The following is a 20,853-nucleotide window of genomic DNA, read 5'->3' as shown; positions in this document are numbered from 1 at the left end:
ATGTTTGCCATACTGATCGCTATTGTCAATCATATTAGACCTCGTACACACGCTGGGGTTAAGCAGAGGACAACGGTCTGATGGACCGTTTTCATCGGTCCGATGGACCGTTTTCATCGGTCCTAACCGATCGTGTGTGGGCCCCATAGGTTATTTATCCATAGTTTAAAAAAAGCCAACTTGCTTCTAAATTTAACCGATGGATTCCTAACCTATAGGTCAAAACCGATCGTTAGTAGGCACAACCATCGGTTAAAAATCCACGCATGCTCAGAATCAAGTCGAGGCATGCTTGGAAGCATTGAACGTCGTTTTTTTCAGCACGACGTTGTGTTTTATGTCACCACGTTCTGACACGATCGTTTTTTTAACCGATGGTGTGTAGGCGCGACGGAGCATCATTCAGCTTCATCGGTTAACCTATGACAACGGTCCTTCAGACCTTTCTCATCGGATGGACCGATTGTGTGTACGAGGCTTTACTGTTTTTTTTTTAACTGTCTTTGACTATCATTGATAAAAATCCATCATTATGGCAAGTAATGATCAATATAGCTGAGTCCTAAGGAGATGAAATAATACAATTAGTTATGCCCAATCAGCGTTTGATGGTAAATTCTTACATAAGTCCTTTTTCCTTTTTTATAAACTCACTTTTTTTTCCTGTGAGTGATGGTTATTGAAGACATGTTCTGCCCTGCACACTCAGCTGCAAATATTAGCTGAACCGTATTTATTATTATTAGCATTATAACGTATTTTGGCTAAAACCGTAATTGATTGTCTAGCTAAAAATTACAAAGATAAAATCTAAGTGCTGTTTGGCATAAACTATGCACCTAGATAATTTTAGTAAATTTTCTTTACTAATTAGAAGTGTTACATGCTCATTTGCCTCTTTAGTGTTTATATTGTTAGTGCATAGTGTTGTGTAGTGATACTCCTGTAAGCCTATGCAGATGCGGCTTTACTTCGTTGCTAGAAATTTGTTGGAATGCTGACTCAGACTGCACAGTAATACAGTAAGCGGCCAGTAACATAATGGATTACTAAGGTTTGCCTGCCCCTGACAGTGACTCGAGCTGGGCATCGGCGCTTAGTGAAGCATTGGCTCGGGCAGCTCGGCTGCTCTCGGCTGCTCTAGTCCTGCAAAGGGAACTGAGTTCCTGCTGTGAAAAAAGTGCAGGAACTCCGTTCCCACGCGTCCCTGCAGGACTTGAGCCCTGAAGACTAGGGTTTTGGAGGCTGGATAGATGTATTCTATGAGCGCACTCCCTTTCAGGGGGCCAGAAGGACTAGTTTACATTCTGCTGGAAGATTGTAGGTGCTCCACTGATGCCAGATGTTCAAATATTCATCTATTGTGCAAGTCTATCTTTTTATCGATCCAACACTTGGTTTCAGCAAAGATTGTTTGCTTGGCTCCTGTTAGAGCTTGAAGTAGTTATTTGAATTGGCTTTGGAAATACTTGGAGGTTTGAGGTTTCAGCCACTTGTCTCCTAAATCTGGCTTAAGACATCTTGTTTTACTTGGACTGGAAGCAATTTCTCTTGCACTGCCCATGCAGATGTTACAGTTACATTGTTTGATCCTTTGGGCAAAAGGCCGACATTTTATTTAAATGTAATAAAAAAAAAAAATTAAGGTGGAAGTCTAGGCAGTCTAATGAGCCATATGTTTACATTATTGCTCTACATCCAGCATTCTTGATTGATCATGGCAAAATTTTAGTTAAATCGGGTAACAGTTCTCATTAGCTATGGTGATGGCACAATAAAGTAATGCTATTGATTCTAATGCATAAAGTGGCACAATGGTTCTAATGCTGCAGCTGTTGTCCGCTGTTGGCTGTAAGGCCTTGTACACACGAGGAGACATGTCCGATGAAACTGGTCCGTGGACCAGTTTCATCGGACATGTTCGGTCGTGTGTACGGGGCCTCAGCCTGAGAACTGAGTGATCTCATGACCACTGATTTCTCAGATTGGAGTGGAGAGCAATGATTGTCAGTCCCTGCTTTTTGCTTTGCCCCTCCATCGCTCACTGGAGCTCTGAGCTGGCCAGGCTGCGGGTGTAGCCGGCTTTAGCTGTCAGCCATGCAATGAGGCTGCTGGGTGGATCCCAACAATATGGTCAGAATTCTTCTAGAGCCTGAAGCAGCTCTATGACATCAGCTGAAAGCAGACAATAGGCCACATTTAGCTAACTGGGTCACAGGAGAGCAAAAGTAAGTGCACTCCTGTAAACCAGAGGAGCAATATGGCCAAAAAGCTTTGACCATACTTCTCTTTTAAAATAGGAATCTGGATCATAAGACCTTTTTTTAAAAGGATTTTTTTTGTACTTTGAGATTTTTTTATTTTTGTAGGTTAACAATTTTATGTTCCAGGTGTTTCTCCAGTCGACTATTTTGCTAGCCTTTATTTTGCTTCCCTGACTATTGACTTGACCATAAGCCCTTTTGAACCACTCCTCCCCAGCTAGGAACGACAGTTAATTAAAGCCGATCTACTTTGTCTCTGCTTCATTGACGTCACAAAGTCTAAACCAGATATCTGACGCTGGTAAGAGAGGCTAGAGATTACCTTGCTTATTTTTACAGACCTGCTGGAAAAGTCAGACATAGTACTGAATGTTACATTCACTAGAGTAGCACAATACTAATTGGATTGGAGTAACTAAGTGTCTGTGTTTATAGTCAAAAGGCAATGAAACTAATAATGCAATTAGTTTTAGAGGTTATAGAAAGATGATGGCTTTAAAACCGTATTCCTGACTGTTGTAACTTTAAAAAAGACAGTGTAGCAGTTCCCATTGTACTGTGTTATCAAAGGATGACTCCGCAGTGTAGAAGTAGGCCACTGTGACCTGGTGAACTATTTTATATGAAGGTTGTGGAAATCTCTTGTGGTGGTTTTGAGAAGAGGCAGTCATTAGGGTTGTCTTTTCATTTTTCATCCTACAGGGGACATTTCATGAAAAGGAAGAATCAGAAGCAGAACTGTCATTGTCGCAAAGTCCCAGTGTCCAGGAATGGTTGGCGCAAACACGTACAACTCGCTCACTGCAGAAGCAGAACAGTCTTCAGAAGCAGAAGGTAAAGTTTGAAAATGCTGATCTATTATATTTGTGTATTTGTGTATATGTTATAAGTTTTTTAATTTATTACATATACGGTAAGTATCACTTAGTAAGGGACACAATAAACACTACACTGTGGCAGTGTTATTTTACTGGAGTTGTAAGACAATAATCAGACTGCAAAGTGGGGAAACACACATCAGCCTATTAGCCTCCCTGAGTGTCCATAACATTGTGAAAGCATATCCTCAATGTCAAACATTTTTCATTAGCTTTAGATACATTTGGAAAGGGCTAAAACCATTATAAGGTAATGTTGCTGCCTATGTTTACCTTTACTTCCTGTCCATGAGGCACAAGAGGAAATAAGAGGACGTCTCTCCAAAGGAATCAAAATTCCCATCTTGGAGAGTTATCACAGGTATAGATGTCCCCACTGAAAGACTTCCCCATACCTCTTGCTTTACTGACTACTCTAAAATGTTGGCTTTCCCTGCACTTTTTGTTTCAACAGCAGTATTTGTCAGGGCAGAGGGTCCGACCCTTCCATACTCTTTTAAAAACAAAAAGGCAAAAATGCCTTTATGTAACCTTTGCCCCCCCCCCCTTTACCACTAAATGTATCTCTAATGCTAAACTAACCCCTGCTGATTGTGACTGCTGTAAACTGCTGGAAGGTGAAATACGTTGCTATACACTGCTACACTTAGCTCACTCTTCGCTCTACCTTTTTAAAAGTTGGGCCTCGTACACACAACCGTTTTCCTTGACAAAATCCATCAAGAAACTTGGTGGCAGAGCTTTTTTGCCAAGGAAAATGGTAGTGTGTTTTTTGTCGAGAAAACTGTCGTGGTTCTCGACGAGAAAAAAAGAGAACAAGTTCTCTTTTTTCTCGTCGGGAGTCTCAATTTCCTCGTCGTGTTTCTCGTCAGGCTGGTTTACAACGAGAAACACATTTGTGTGTATGCTTAGAAACCCGCGCATTCTCAGAAGTATGAGACGGGAGCGCACCTTTGGTAAAAGTAGCGTTCGTAATAGCACATTCGTCACGCTGTAACAGACTGAAAAGCGCAAATCGTCTCTTACCAAACTTTTACTTAACACGCAGTAACATGAGATTAGCAAAAGCAGCCCCGAGGGTTGTGCCAGTGGAATCAAACTTCCCCTTTATAGTGCCATTGTACGTGTTGTACGTCACCGCGTTTCAGAACGACGAGATTTTGTCTTGACAGTGTGTACGCAAAGAAAGCTTGACAAGATTCTCGACAAGCCTGACAAGGAACTCGTCGAGGAAAACAATGTTTGCTTTACGATGAGTTTCTCGGTCGTGTGTACGAGGCCTTAAGCCTCGTACACACGACCGAGGTACTCGTCGGGCGAAACACATCGTTTTCCTCGTCAAGTTCCTTGTTAGGCTTGTCAAGAAACTCGACAAGCTTGCTTTGTGTACACACTGTCAAGACAAAATCTCCTCGTTCTCAAACGCGGTGACATACAACACATACAATGGCAAGGGAAGTTCGATTCCACTGGCTAAACTCTTGGGGCTGCTTTTGCTAATCTCATGTGTTTGCGTGTTAAGTAAAAGTTTGTTAAGAGACGATTTGCACTTTTCAGTCTGTTACAGCTTGAAAATGTGTTATCTTCATTACAAATGCTACTTTTACTCCCGTCTCATACTTTACTCTGAGCAAGCGCGGGTTTCTTAGCATACACACGCTCGAGTTTCTCGTCGGAAACCAGCCCGACCAGGAACTCGACGAGCCAATTTGATACTCCCGTCGAGGAAATAGAGAACTTGCTCTCTTTTTGGCTCGTCGAGTTTCTTGACAGTTTCCTCAACGAAAATGTACACACGACCGGTTTCCTCGGCAAAAATTATCTCCCAGCAAGTTTCTTGCTGGTTTTTGCCGAGAAACTCGGTCGTGTGTACGAGGCCTGAGTGTTGTTACCTTATTTTCCTAATTTTGAAGTGTAAATAAATCCTAACAGTGAATTTCCTCTTTACCTTTCCTTCCTTTGTTAGATATACTATTAAAAGATTTTGTTATATCTATTCAATTAGTTCCAAACATACTAACGCAGACCTAGTGAGCTGATAACTTCAATTAATTTTTCTTTATTAAAATAACAAACACGTTATACCTATCTTCTCTGTCCACTGGTATTACACAAAGTGACCCAACCCTCTTCTTCTGAGTGCTTGCAATGGGGGCAGGCGTGCAGGCTTTCTCCCGAGCGGGGATTTGTGTGTCTATAGGATTTGAGCTGTTGCCTCTGAGCCAATGAGGAAAAAGAGAGCAGCGATGCTGCTCTACCGAGATAGGGCTCAGGTAAATCGAAAGAAAGGGAGGAGTTCTAAAGTCCTAATACATTTCCTGTCCTAGGGTGACAACACTGCTCCTCCATAGATACAGTACAGCGAGTGAATGTTGTCACCTTAGAAGAGGAAGTGTGTTACTAGCAGGACCTTTTTTGAAAGACCTATTGATTGTGGAAAGCATAGTTAATAGAAAGGAAATCTGTGCTTTTGTATGTACTAGGAACTGGAACAGGAACTTGCCGAGCAGAAGAAATTATTGCAATCTGTTGCAAGTCGCGGAGGTGAAATCATAAATCAGCAAACAGCCATTGATCGGACAAATGTCAGGTATAGACCTTTCCTGTTCCTCCAAGTCTGTGTGTTTGGATTTTGGGTTTGAAGGGATTGTATGTAAAATGTAATGAAATGGTGAATGGGTTGCAAATATGTACCTTAAAAGCTGGACTTACTAAACCCTTTTACCTCCCAAAGGCTTTGTAAATCGGTTCAGTCGGTCCTATACAGCCTAACTGAAGACCAGTCAGCAGCACATTGGGGTCAATTTCCTTAAGGCGAAGACTGAGCACTTTCCAATGCAGTTACACTCATTTCCACAGAGCTTTGTGAATGTGGTCAAGCTTCACATTGTAAAGAATACCCAAACAGGTGCAAGGAAGACAAAAAAAAAAAACAGCATTTTTGCTTGCACATGATTGGATGATGGAAATCAGCAGGGCTTTACCACATTCACTGCTCTGGGGAAAATTAGTGCAACGGAACTTGCAAAGTGCAAAGTCTATTTGCCTTTAGTAAATCCACTCCATTGATTTCAATGAGTCAGCCAAATCATATATAAATATATATATGTACAATTAAAAGACATTTAGCCAGATTCACGTATGGCGGCTTAAAGTTATGCAGGCGTAGCGTACTGTATGTAATTTATGTTACACCGCCGCAAGTTAGAGAGGCAAGTGCTGTATTCACAAAGCACTTGCATCCTAAGTTACGGCGGCATAGCGTAAATGTGCACCTAATTCAAATTGTGAAGAGGTGGGCGTGTTTTAGGTAAATAAAGCATGACCCCACGTAAATGACGTTTTAAACGAACGGCGCATGCGCTGTCCGTGGACGTATCCCAGTGCGCATGCTCCAAATTACGCTGCAAAGAGTCATTGGTTTTGACGTGAACGTAAATTACGCCCAGCCCCATTCACGGACGACTTACGCAAACGACGTAAAAATTGAAAAATTCAACGTGGTTCTGACGTCCATACTTAACATTGGCTGTGCCATCTTTTTGGTGGTTTATCTTTACGCCTGAAAACGCCTTACGTAAACGGCGTATCTTTACTGCGACGGCCGTGCGTACGTTCGTGAATAGGCGTATCTCGCTGATTTACATATTCTAGGCGTAAATCAGCGTACACGCCCCTAGCGGCCAGCGTAAATAGACAGCCAAGATATGACGGTGTAGGAAGACTTACGCCGCTCTTATCTTAGCAACATTGAAGCGTATCTCAGTTTGAGAATACGCTTAAAGCGGGAGTTCACCCATTTGTGTTTTTTTTCCTCTTTTCCCCATAGCTGGATGCTCGTTTTGTCTAGGGGAATCGACTATTTGTTTTAAAATATGAGCAGTACTTACCCGTTTTCGAGATGCATCTTCTCCGCCGCTTCCGGGTATGGGTCTTCGGGAGCGGGCGTTCCTTCTTGATTGACAGTCTTCCGAGAGGCTTCCGACGGTCGCATCCATCGCGTCACTAGTAGCCGAAAGAAGCCGAACGTCGGTGCGGCTCTATACTGCGCCTGCGCACCGATGTTCGGCTTCTTTCGGAAAATCGTGACGCGATGGATGCGACCGTCGGAAGCCTCTCAGAAGACTGTCAATCAAGAAGGAACGCCCAGTCCCGCAGCCCATACCCGGAAGCGACGGAGAAGATGCATCTCGTAAACGGTAAGTACGGATCATATTTTAAAACAACTAGCCGTTTCCCCTAGACAAAACGAGCATTAATCTAAGGGGAAAATGTGTTCTCCATGGGTGAACCTCCGCTTTAAATATACGACGGCCCCCCAAAAAAAGCCATATTTAATCTAGCTGTTGCAGAAAGAAAGCTAATACTGGATTGATTTCCAATGGCAATACTTTTAATTTCCTCCAATATTCATACAAGGTCCATATATGTCCTGGCTGTAAATCCTAAATTTATATGGCATGGCTGTTTAACAAAGTGTAACTTACTGTTTTCTATAGCGATGGACCAGATTCCCTGTCTAGAGAGTTGGGCTTGGAAGGAGTAAAACCAAAATCTCATGATCAGATGAAAATGAAATGGGAGAGTCTGCACCAAGAGCTCAGCACCAAAGAGAAGCTAATACACAGTGCTTTACAGCAGGAGCAAGAACAACCGGTAATTATATTATATTATCGTTATGTCACACAGAGCAGTGTATGAAATTTGTTGTATGCGGTATAAGGCCTTATACACATTTGCCGTTTTTAACATTGCTGTAAGGGGCATCTGATGTTTGTTTTTTTTGCCTCTGAATGCCCCTGCATGTTAACCTATGTGTCCATGCACACATTCGCATTTGGAGGAGTTTAGGGGCAGGGGCATTTAGGCCACGTACACACGATCGGTCCATCCGATGAGAACGGTCTGATGGATTTTTCCATTGGTTAACCTATGAAGCTGACTGATGGTCAGTCGCGCCTACACACCATCGGTTAAAAAAACGATCATGTTAGAACTAGGTTACGTAAACCACGTATGATGGCACTATAAAGGGGAAGTTCAAATCCAATGGTGCCACCCTTGGGGCTGCTTTAGCTGATTTTGTGTTAGTAAAAGACGTTTCGCGCTTTTTTGTCTGTTACAGCGTGATGAATGTGCTATCTCCATAACGAACGCTAGTTTTACCAGAACGAGCGCTCCCGTCCCCAAATTTAGTCTGAGCATACGTGGATTTTTAACCGATGGTCGTGCCTACTAACGATCGTTTTTTTTCTATCGGTTAGGAATCCATCGGTTAAATTTAAAACAAGTTGGATTTTTTTTAACCGATGGTTAAATAACCGATGGCACCCACGCACGATCGGTTTGGACCGATGAAAACGGTCCATCAGACTGTTCTCATCGGTTTAACCGATCGTGTGTACACGGCCTTAGAGGTAGAAAAAAAAAACACTGCCAGAGTGTCCAAGAGCAGCAGCATTTTTCAGAAAAACGCTTGATGTGTGCAAACACGTCTAAATGTATGCACCTCGAATGCTAGTCTCGTTCAGCGCTTGATCGTTAATGCATTTCAATAAACAGAATACATTATTATTTTGCTCAATGAAGTGAATTAACACCCTAGCACTTGACACACCTAAATGCGCCTAAGCATGTCTGCATTCTTTACAAGCGTTTACAACACTGCTGCCAAATGGAAAGGCATCTAGGAGGGACGGACAAATGTCCAGTGAGGCCCAAACCCTTATGATGTGTAATTGTAATTATTATTTGTATGTATCTTTTTTAACCAGATATTCAGCACAACAAACAGAATTATGCCAGGGGTGCCTTTTTACAAAGGAGATAAGCAAGTACAAGACAAATCATCTGTCGTAAATATTTTGGATGGATTAAACCAAGCGCTGCAAGATGTATCATCTCAGGTACATACTATTACTTCCATGTAATGTAAGATGTGTCTTCCAGAAATATTTTGTGTTGGTGCCCACCCTTTCCAAGACATTATTTTGACTAAACAAAATGGAGTGAAAAGTATGGGCACACACAGATCTGTTGCATCCATACAGTGCCTTGAAAAAGTATTCATACCACTTGAAATTTGCCACACTTTGTCATTTTACAACCAAAAACGTAAATGTATTTCATTAGTTTTTTTTTTGTGATAGACCAACACAAAATGGCACATAATTGTGAAATGGAAGGAAAATGATAAATGATTTTCAACATTTTTTTACAAATAAATATGCGAAAAGTGTGGCGTGCATTTGCATTCAGCCGCCTTTACTCTGATACCCCTTATTAAAATCTAGTGGAACCAATTGCTGTAAGAAGTCACCTATTTAGTAAATAGAGTTTACCTGTGTCTCATTTAGGCCCGGGTTCACACCTATGCGAATTGAGTGCGGCTTAAACCGCATCCAATACGCAGAACATTTCTAAATACATTGTTTTCAATGAGGCTGGTTCACATATGTGCGATGCATTCGCACTGCGCATTGCAGTAAAAACGTGTGCGGATTTTATGCCTTGCGGTGCGGCTCAGGTGCGAATTCAGATCTATTATCTTCTATGGGTACGCAGCTGATTCGCAGATGTGTTCAGTTCTCTTCAGGAATTTCTCTCATTCAGCTCAATACACTTCTCCCCCACTCTCCTCTCACCTGTAACTTCTCCCAGGTCTCCAAATTCGCATCTAAAACGTTGCTAATCTGCTGAACACTTCTGTAATCTCTCTGCAAAGATAAGAGAGCTGAAATTCGCACCGCACAAGTGTGATTCCGGCCTCAATCTCAGTATAAATACAGCTGTTCTGTGAAGCCCTCCGAGGTTTGTTAGAGAACATTAGTGAACAAACAGCATCATGAAGGCCAAGGAACACACCAGACAGATCAGGGATAAAAATGTACCGAAGTTAAAAGCAGGATTAGGTTTTAAAAAAATATCCCAAGCTTTGAACAGCTCACGGAGCACTGTTCAATCCATCATCCGAAAATGTAAAGAGCATTGCACAATTGCAAACCTACCAAGACATGGCCGTCCACCTAAACTGACAGGTTGGGCAAGGAGAGCATTCATCTAAGAAGCAGCCAAGAGGCCCATGGTAAGTCTGAAGAAGCTGCAGAGATCCACAGCTCAAGTGGGAGAATCTGTCCACAGGACAACTATTAGTCATGCACTCCACAAATCTGGCCTTTATGGAACAGTGGCAAGAAGAAAGCCATTGTTGAAAGAAAGCCATGGGGGGACACAGCAGCAAACATGTGGAAGAAGGTTGAATAAATAAAAGATTTTGCGCAGTAATATATTATCACAACAAATAGTATATGTGACAAGGGTAGTGTAAATAAAGTATAGTCCCAAAAGGTGTCTCATCCATGTGGTTCTTGATATTGAAACTATATCCAATATATATTCTTTTCATCCAGCTTATTATGTGCTCACAGAACTCTCACCTTTGGTCTGATATGATCTAGTCTGATCTTGTCTTAGGCCCCGTACACACGACCAAACATGTATGCTGAAACTGGTCCGCGGACCAGTTTCAGCATACATGTTCGGTCGTGTGTAGGCGCGAGCGGGCCGAATTCCATCAAACATTTGCCCGCCGGGCCTTTTCCCAGCAGACAAATATTCCTGGACGTGTTTTAAAACCATCCGCTGGAATCCTGCCCGCTCGGACATGTATGGTCGTCAGTACAGACCTACCGTACTTGTCCAAGCGCCCGCCGTCCCTTGCATGCGTCGAATGACTTCGACGCATGCGTGGAAGCCTTTAAATGGCAGGCCCGCCCACGTCGCCGCGTCATCGTCGCGGCGACGATGCGGACACGCCCTGCGTATTGTTTACGCGCGGACTTCTGTACGATGGTTAGTACAGCCATCGTACAGAAGCCCTCTGGCAGACATGTACGGTGAAAACGGTCCGACGGACCGGTTTCATCGTACATGTTTGCTCGTTAGTACCCGGCCTAATGCGGTGTGGTCAGGTCTGATCCCGTGTGGTCTGGTCTGATCTGGTCTGATCTGGTGTGGTCCAGTCTGATCTTGTCTGATCCGGTCTGATCCGGTATGGTCCGGTCTTATCTGGTCTGATTACCAGCCAACAGATAAGTACAGAACAGCGGTTTTACTCAGGGCGGGCTGAATACAAATGCACGCCAAACTTTTCAGATATTCATTTGTAAAAAAAATTGAAAACTATTTATCATTTTCCTTCAACTTCACAGTTATGTGCCACTTTGTGTTGGTCTATCACATAAAATTCCTATAAAATATGTTTACGTTTTTGGTTGTAACATGACAAAATTTGGAAAATGTCAGGGGGTGTGAATACTTTTTCAAGGCACTGTATATGCCTGGCACTTTTTTATGTAAAATATTCAGCTGCAAACTAGGGGAATGTCTGTCTGAAAACCACTGGATGAACTTTTAATTTTAGCGTTTACTTCCAAACAAGATCACATTCCTTCAAATGTCTAATATTATTTCCTTTCTTCTTGTTACCTACCATTTTATTAGTCTTAAAACCTTACTACAGCCATTATGGAAGCGTTTTCATTTTCATAAGAGCTAAAAATTCTGTCAGGATTTTATTTCTTTTTGTATGTTCCCAATAAGAACTAAAGCTGTCTATACAGTGCTAGAATTTCAGACGACTCAGAGCAATTGGCCTAAAATATAACAGTGGGTGGCTCTCCTGGATTGACAAGTCGATTATTTAATTGACTTTTGTCAAAGTAGCTGGGTCAAAAATTGTCACCGGAAAAATTGTCACTGCAATCAATCTGCTGTCAGAACAAAATAACCCAGCAGGGGTAATTCATCCATTTGTATGGTTTGTGTGGGTGGAGGAATCTGTCAGTTTTCTTTTGTTCAGCCCGCAGGCAGGGTGTATGGCCAGCTTAAGTGCTTATCAGTTAATATTAGGCCCACATGCGTCCGCTGATCCCCTGCTGATCTGAGCAGAATGGGCAGATGATAGGTCCTTGCCCACTTTGCTTATGCAGAGATGAGGATACAGCCTGCTCTGCACTATGGCCAGGTGGATGTAAATGGATTGGTTGTCCCTTTTCACCTGGCTGCCCTCCAAACCAATCCGGCCAGGGGGGTGGATCCCCTTCCGTTTTTTTGCTGGATCAGATCGAACCCTCCGGGTATAAACGGACACAAGTCAGTTTACATACAGCGCTCCATAGAGAGGAATGGAGGGTCTGATCGGGTTAAGCTGAAAAACGGACAGCCTGACCCATTCAGATCTCTCGTGTGAAAGAAGCCCAAGTTAGCATTATTTATTTATTTATTTTAACTCATGTGTGGCCCTACCATTGTGTCAATTAGAACAGTGGTCATCAACCCTGTCCTGCAGGGCCCACTAACAGGCCGGGTTTTATGTATTACCTTGGGGAGATGCAGTCTAGAATACTGCAATCACTGAGGAGCAAATGATATCAGCTGTGATGTATTTCAGTTATCTTGCAAACCTGGCCTGTTAGTGGGCCCTGCAGGACAGGGTTGATGACCACTGCATTAGAACATTTACTCTAAAAAAGTAATAGAAATGTTTTATTTTTTAATAATTAAAAATGTGCTTGCTGTTGTAAAAACTATATCTAAACATATTGGCCCGGATTCACAAAGCACTTACGCCGACGTATCTTGAGATACGCCGCGTAAGTGTAAGTATGCGCCGTCTTATCTATGTGCCGTGCCCATAAACTGAGATACGCCTGAAAATAGGCTTCATCCGACACACGTAACTTTCCTACGGCGGCGTATCGTGGGCGCATATTTACGCTGGGCGCATTTGCCGCTCCCATTGATTTTCTATGCACATATGCAAATGAGGGAGATACGCCGATTCAAGAACGTAGTTGCGCCCGGTGCATAATATACGCGGTTTGCGTAAGTCGTACGTCCGGCGTAAAGTTATTCCCCATATAGGAGGCGCAACTCATGCAAAGGTATGGACCAGGGAACACAAGCCATCGTATCTTTTGTCGTTTACGTTGTACGTGAATAGGGCTGGGCGTAGGCTACGTTCACGTCGTAGGCAGTGATCCGTCGTATCTTAGGGAGTAGTTCCGACGTGATTCTGAGCATGCGCACAGGGATGCGGCCATGGGACGGCGCATGCGCCGTTCATTTTAAGTACTTCTATGGTGCTTGCCCCATCATTTGCATTGGGTCACGCCTCATTAGCATGGCTCACGCCCCCACTTCCACCTATGCTGGCTTACGCCGAGGAAACCCAGCGTATCTTTAACAGCGAGTGGGAGCAAGTGCTTTGTGAATCCAGTGCTTGCCTCTGTGCGCTGCGTCGGAGTAGCGTATATTAGATACGCTACGCCCGCATAAATATGCGCCGATGTATGTGAATCCGGGCCATTATCTCTGCATATATCTTATTTTAAGTTTCCACATATACTATGTAAAAAATGTTTTACAGTTTGTAACATATTTTGATATTTTATTTTATAATTTTTTTTTCAAATAATAGACTTACTGAGGCCTATACATATATTATATTACAAGTTATACTTTACTTTTCATGATCTTTAATTGTCCCAATTAATCTATACTTTGCAATGTATTTTTGTTAGACTACAGTTGGAGAAAAAAAGATTCTTCCATTAGAGAAAAAACTCTATGACGCTGTCTCAGCAACTTCTACCTGGTTGGATGATGTGGAGGAACGACTTTTTGTACAACCTGCCCTTCAACCAGAAGAGACAGAATCCTGCCTTAACCACCAAGAGGTATGTTGTTTTCACTAACTTGTGTCTTGATAAGGGTCTAGCAAAAATAAACAGATTACCCAATTTAAAATTACTCTGATGTTACTTTTGTCTACAACCTTGACCTTCATTAGAGGGGAGGGAGAAGCTGGCTCAGTCTCCCAGCGGCACAACTGAGAGGCTGAGCCAGCTGCTAGTCCAGACATCTAGGTTTGGATCTTTCCCCAGCCTGGACAAGCTGAGTAACATCAGCCGACCGCAGGCTTTAGCGTGTGATTGGCTGAAAATGGGTCACAGGAGTGCAGAACGAACTGCACTCTTGAGATCCATAGGAGAAGTATAGCAAAAAAAGCTTTAACCCTACTTCTCTTTTAATCCGTATTGTTTTTTATTAATGCAGATACAGTTTTTTTCAATAATACATAATTTATTGTGACTAGAGATTATTAGATTTTGCTAAAATGATAGCTGAAAAAGTCTAGGTTTTTGATATTACAACGTTGGTCTTGCTCTGAGGCTTAGAGGGTCAAACTATGCCATTGAGCAGTTGTTATTGTTAAAATGAACTTCAAGCTAAATACAGAGATGAAATACATATATGGGAGCTGTTTTACTTGAAAGGGGCTTTTATTTCTGTCCATCTAATCCTGAGATTTAGCCCGCTTTGCCCCACAACACAGCCCTGTCTGGCAAGGCAGAAGACCTGATTTTTCACTACAGTGATGTAATGATTACAGGCAGTGGTGGCTGGTGCTCAACATTTTGGGGGGGGGCGCAAACAAAAAAACAGTGGTGACAATTGATGGGCACAGTGGTGACAATTGATGGGCACAGTGGTGACAATTGATGGGTACAGTGGTGACAATTGATGGCACAGTGGCGACAATTGGTGGCACAGTGGCTGTGTTTAATGGCATGGCACCACTGTGCCATGCCAAATGCAGCCACTGTGCCATCAAATGCAGCCACTGTGCCATGCCATCAATTGTTACCACTGTGCACACATCAATTGTTACAACTGTGCCCACATCAATTGTTGCCACTGTGCCCACATCAATTGTCCCAACTGTGCCCACATCAATTGTCCCCACTGTGCCCACATCAATTGTAGCCACTGTGCCCACATCAATTGTCCCCACTGTGCCCACATCAATTGTCCCAACTGTGCCCACATCAATTGTCCCCACTGTGCCCACATCAATTGTAGCCACTGTGCCCACATCAATTGTCGCCACTGTGCCATGTAAAATGCGGACAGTCAGATTCCCCCCCGGCCCGGCACTTACCTTTCTGGGGTTAGCCATCCTCCTTCCACAGTCCCTTGATGTCTTCTCCTGCCCTCGATGATGCTTCAGCCAATCAGGTTACCAGTAACCAGAAACGGTGAACCTGATTGGTGAAGACGCCTGTCATGTTAGCCAGGGAACGCACCCCCTGTGCGTCCCCTGGTTAACTATTTGGCTCTGATAGGCACTTCCAAAGCCAACCAGCTGCAGTTATTCAGATGGCCGGCGCTCACCAGGGGGCCGGCCATCTGAATAGTGGGCGGCAACAACAATACATAGATTCATGCAATGCATGAATCTGTGTATTGTATTTAGTGGCGGTGCAGGAGAGAGAGGGGGCGGCGCACCTGCGCCCTCTATGGACACACCGCCACTGATTGCAGGTCTTATCTCTCCCTTAGCCTGTAACCAGACAATGTAGGGAGAAGCAGCAGACCGATGAGCTAATTTCTTTGTCACTCGCTCTTTCCACCTATTAGTACATTTCTTGTTAGCCTAGGAGCACTGTAGCGCAAAGGTTTGGCTCCGTGTGTTGCTGTTTCCTCTCCCAGTGTGAGGTATGATGTACATGGACTGCAAGAGGCTGATATCAAGTCAAATTCAATACATACACTCCTTGCATTAAACATTTTGATTTAATGATGTATTAATACATATGAAACTGCATTCATTTGTATCTTATATACACAATATTACCAAAAGTATTGGGACACCTGCCTTTTATCTCAATCTTCGTCCGTATGGTTTAATATTGAGTTGGCCCACCCTTTTCAGCTATAACACCTTCAACTCTTCTGGGAAGGCTGTCCACAAGGTTCAGGAGTGTGTCTATGGGAATGTTTGACCATTCTTCCAGAAGCGCATTTGTAAGGTCAGGCACTGATTTGGGATGAGAAGGCCTGGCTCGCAGTCTCCACTCTAATTAATCTCTAAGGTGTTCTATGCCATTCATGTGTGCGCAAAGGCAGGCTTCCCAATACTTTTGGCAATTAAGTGTATCTGCTTAAAGTACACCTTTAAGTCCAACTTTAAGGCTAAGTTTAGACTAGCTGTAGCCTTTGCCACTCTTTTGAAATGGGTGAACATGGTTGTGACACAGCCACATTTAGTTGAATAGGTCACGTTCATTGGCGGTGCTGCCTAGGAAATGAGACGTGGTGATGTGGCCACGAAGCAAAGCATTGTGGCTGCGATGTGTGCAAAACCATCTGCCTGCCCCAGCCGCTTGCTGAATTATAAAAAAAGGATTGGAGGGGACAAGGGAGCCCTCATAAAGCAAAAAATGGCGGGTCAACAACGGCTTAAGGTACAAAAATATGAAAAAGGCTTTATTAGGGGTGGGGGTATCACATACATTAAATATCAAGCATACGTGAGGAACAATGTATCTAGGATAACACAGTATATCTCACAATACCTAACAATTTAATTAAAAAACATGCTGCAGCAAAATATAAATTAAAAATGCAGAGCGCTCTGACAGGCATCAAAAATTTGCAGACTCCATTTGTCCAGAAAAAACAGTCAATAATGTTCTGTTAGATAAGTGTGGAGTTTTGGTGATATTGGTATTTTGAAAAACGCACTTATACACATCCCGAGTATTTGATGCACTATAATGATGAAGAAATGACTCAACATTAGGCTCAATGGCTCATGTGAATGGTGAATCAAAGCCAAACCAAAGTTCAAACACACAGATCCACAGAAATCTCTAGATCATCAACAGCCTTCAGAGCACTTGTGCTGATTTAACCACCTATGTGCTGAAAATGCAGGGTTCCAGACAGTGGAAGCATCCAAATCATGAGGCGTGCATAGCAAGTTCTCAGACTCTTAATATTAGGTGGTTCATTCAGGTCCGGACCGGAATAAGTGGATAGAGTTTCACACTGCACTGGGACAGCAGGTGTCTATTAAACCTTCATAGAGGAAAAAGGAGCAGGCATATATGAGAGAGGGTTTGAGGTAAAAGGTAGCGAACGGTTGCCCAGCTGGGCTCTCACCAAATCAGTCGCTCGATAGTCTTATTGCCAGTGACAGTTAGTCTCTGTCCCCCCTCTGCTTGGCCGTAGATGGCTGTATGCCGGTGACTTGTCGTTAAGGTTCCCCTAGCGAGAAAGTTCCTTTAAGGACTGTGCAGGCGCAATCCTTGCCAACGGAAATCTCCGAACCTCGGCCGGCATCCAGGCTCATTCTTTAACATCCCCGTAGATTGGAAGATGTTAAAAAAAGAGCCAGGAGACCACTTTCCTCAAATTCCACGTCGCCCTGGATGCCGGCCGAGGTTCGGAGATTTCCGTCGGCAAGGATTGCGTCTGCGCAGTCCTTAAAGGAACTTTCTCGTTAGCCGGAACCATATCGGCAGATCACCGGTGAATTCCCAGAGGGAGATCTAGTAGTATGCAGTCACATGACCGGTCAGGTATGCAGAAGGAAAGTCTGGAACACAATGTTAGATCAGCATGGGCGGAAGTGGACTGTAGATAGCGGTGCCTTAAATGTAGTCAGTTAAAGCAAGTGAGTCCTTTGCATTGCTGGACTGGGTAGCAAACTTGAAGCCAGCTTACTAGCTCTGCATAGGCTAGGTTTGTTGAATTATTATCACTTTAAGCTGAATTTCCATTGCCCCTAACCACTCCCGGTTGTGGGGGCAATAAAAATGCAGTTTAAAGCGATATTAAACCTACAATTTTTATTTTGTTTATAAATAACAAACTTGTTATACTTGTCTGCTCTGTGCAGCCCCGATCCTCATTTTCTCTGGGCTCCCCTCCCTTTAATGACTTGCTATGGGGGCACTCCAGCATGCCCACTCCTGAGCCACCTCTGTGTCTTTGGGACGCACAGAGCGTGATTCAGTGCCACCTCCCTGGCTGTGAACTCAGCCAATGAGGAGGCAGAGACCTGGGAGAGTAGCACCTTTCGTGCACATAGCTGGATCGCGGCTGGGCTCAGGTAAGTATTGGGGGGGGGGGGGAGGCTGCATGTAGGAAGTTTTTTACCATTGTACATAGAATGCAAAAAAAATGTAATCTCACTTTAATCCACGTTAATCTCCTGTTTTTACTGACAGACTTTGGCTAAAGACATAAAAGAAATGAGTGAAGAGATGGACAAGAACAAAAAAATCTTTTTACAAGCCCTCACAAGCACTGGAGACCACCAGGAGGTCATAGAGGACACCTTGTATTGTCTTCTGGGAAGACTGAACTCTTTGGAATCTGTTGTAGACCACAGATGTAATCAGATGAAAGAGAGGTTACAGGATCTTCTGACCTTTCAGGTATGATGATCATATGAGATCCTTGCATGAGAAACATAACCTTGATATTACCTGGATATTATTGAATTGATTTACTCAAGCCAAGTAGGTTGTTCATTTTTGCAGGGGAAGTTGCGCTTTGTTAGGGAATTTTTCCCAGAATTTAGTGAATGTTGTGAAATTCTACTTTGCAAAGTATAGTCAATCGCATGCAAGGAAAATAAAAAAAGCAGCTTTGCTTGCATGAGACTGGATGATGGGAGTCAACAGAGCTTCACCTCATTCACTAAGCTCTGGAGAAAACGTGCAACTTCACTTTCTAAGTGAGCAGTGTATTTGCCTTTAGTAAATCAATTGCTATGAATCCTAGTCAGACCTACGGTTCCAATTCTATTCTATATTCTGCTGGCTACATTCATCTAGCTGTGGTTTTAAGTGTCAGGCCTCGTACACACGACCGAGTTTCTCGGGAAAAAACAGCAATAAACTTGCTGGGAGATATTTTTTTGCTGAGGAAACCGGTCGTGTGTACATTTTCGTCGAGGAAACTGTCGAGAAACTCGACGAGCCAAAAAGAGAGCAAGTTCTCTATTTCCTTGATGGGAATGGAGAAACTTGCCTTGTCGAGTTCCTCAACAGCCTAACAAGGAACTCGACGAGGAAAACAATGTGTTTCGCCCGTCGAGTTCCTTGGTCGTGTGCACGAGGCTTCAGTCTCTTATTGGTTTACTATAAATGGTCATCCTATACAGGGCCGGCCTTAGGTGTTCAGGCGCCCTGTGCGAGCAAAGCCTGTGGCGCCCCCTCCCCCCCCCCATCTTCACCGATCGATAGATAGATAGATAATTTCGAGAAAGAAAGAAAGAGGATGAAGGAAGAAAGAAATAAAAAATAGATAGATAAAGGGAGAGAGAGAAAGAAAAGGAGGATGGATGGAGAAAGAAAGAAAGAAAGAAAGAGAGAAAGAAAGAGAGAAAGAGAGAAAGAAAGAAAGAAAGAAAGAAAGAAAGAAAGAAAGAAAGAAAGGAGAAAAAAGAAAGAAAGAAAAAGAAAGAAAGAAAGAAAGAAAGAAAGAAAGAAAGAAAGAAAGAAAGGGAGGAGAAAGAAAGAAAGAAAGAAAGGGAGGAGAAAGAAAGAAAGAGAGGAGAAAGAAAGAAAGAGAGGAGAAAGAAAGAAAGAAAGAAAGAAAGAAAGAAAGAAAGAAAGAAAGAAAGAAAGAAAGAAAGAAAGAAAGGGAGGAGAAAGAAAGAAAGAAAGAAAGAAAGGGAGGAGAAGAAAGAAAGGGAGGAGAAAGAAAGAAAGAAAGAAAGAAAGAAAGAAAGAAAGAGAGGAGAAAGAAAGAAAGAAAGAAAGCAAGAAAGAAAGAAAGAAAGAAAGAAAGAAAGAAAGAAAAGAAAGAAAGGGAGGAGAAAGAAAGAAAGGGAGGAGAAGAAAGAAAGAAAGGGAGGAGAAAGAAAGAAAGAAAGAAAGAGAGGAGAAAGAAAGAAAGGGATAAGAAAGAAAGAAAGGGAGGAGAAAGAAAGAAAGAAAGGGAGGAGAAAGAAAGAAAGAAAGAAAGAAAGAAAGAAAGAAAGAAAGAAAGAAAGATAAAGGGAGAGAGAGAAAGAAAAGGAGGATGGATGGAGAAAGAAAGAAAGAAAGAAAGAAAGAGAGAAAGAAAGAGAGAAAGAGAGAAAGAAAGAAAGAAAGAAAGAAAGGGAGGAGAAAGAAAGAAAGAAAAGAAAGAAAGAAAGAAAGAGAGAAAAAAGAAAGAAAGAAAAAGAAAGAAAGAAAGAAAGAAAGAAAGAAAGGGAGGAGAAAGAAAGAAAGAAAGGGAGGAGAAAGAAAGAAAGAGAGGAGAAAGAAAGAAAGAAAGAAAGAAAGAAAGAAAGAAAGAAAGAAAGAAAGAAAGAAAGAAAGGAGAAAGAAAGAAAGAAAGAAAGAAAGGGAGGAGAAGAAAGAAAGGGAGGAGAAAGAAAGAAAGAAAGAAAGAAAGAAAGAGAGGAGAAAGAAAGAAAGAAAGAAAGCAAGAAAGAAAGAAAGAAAGAAAGAAAGAAAGAAAGAAAGAAAAGAAAGAAAGGGAGGAGAAAGAAAGAAAGGGAGGAGAAGAAAGAAAGAAAGGGAGGAGAAAGAAAGAAAGAAAGAAAGAAAGAGAGGAGAAAGAAAGAAAGGGATAAGAAAGAAAGAAAGGGAGGAGAAAGAAAGAAAGAAAGGGAGGAGAAAGAAAGAAAGAAAGAAAGAAAGAAAGAAAGAAAGAAAGAAAGAAAGGGAGGAGAAAAAAGAAAGAAAGAAAGGGATTATGCAGATAAGGAAGTGGATGGACAGCCGCACTCCAAGTAGGTCTTTTAAAAGAAGACGTGCTCTTTATTTAAAAGGGAAAATGCACAGCATACAAACAGCACACAGTGGGGAGAACAGCTGACGCGTTTCGCATTAAGAACTAATGCTTAGTCATAGCTACGA

General features: G+C 42.6%; 1 protein-coding gene across 1 annotated transcript in view; it reads left to right on the top strand.

Moving 5' to 3' along the window:
* The window catches only part of SYNE1 (spectrin repeat containing nuclear envelope protein 1), a 595,717-nt gene that overhangs the window by 358,789 nt on the left and 216,075 nt on the right, over positions 1-20,853 (top strand). The window contains exons 96-101 of the mRNA XM_040350885.1: positions 2,967-3,098; positions 5,626-5,732; positions 7,642-7,798; positions 8,917-9,048; positions 13,726-13,881; positions 18,223-18,432. Of these exons, the coding sequence (XP_040206819.1) occupies positions 2,967-3,098; positions 5,626-5,732; positions 7,642-7,798; positions 8,917-9,048; positions 13,726-13,881; positions 18,223-18,432 (894 nt within the window). The remainder of the gene's footprint in view (positions 1-2,966; positions 3,099-5,625; positions 5,733-7,641; positions 7,799-8,916; positions 9,049-13,725; positions 13,882-18,222; positions 18,433-20,853) is intronic.

The sequence above is a fragment of the Rana temporaria genome, chromosome 4 (assembly GCF_905171775.1).
Source record: "Rana temporaria chromosome 4, aRanTem1.1, whole genome shotgun sequence".
Classification (NCBI taxonomy): domain Eukaryota; kingdom Metazoa; phylum Chordata; class Amphibia; order Anura; family Ranidae; genus Rana; species Rana temporaria.
Note: the sequence above shows the minus strand (reverse complement) of the source record. Positions and strands in the feature narration are given on the sequence as shown.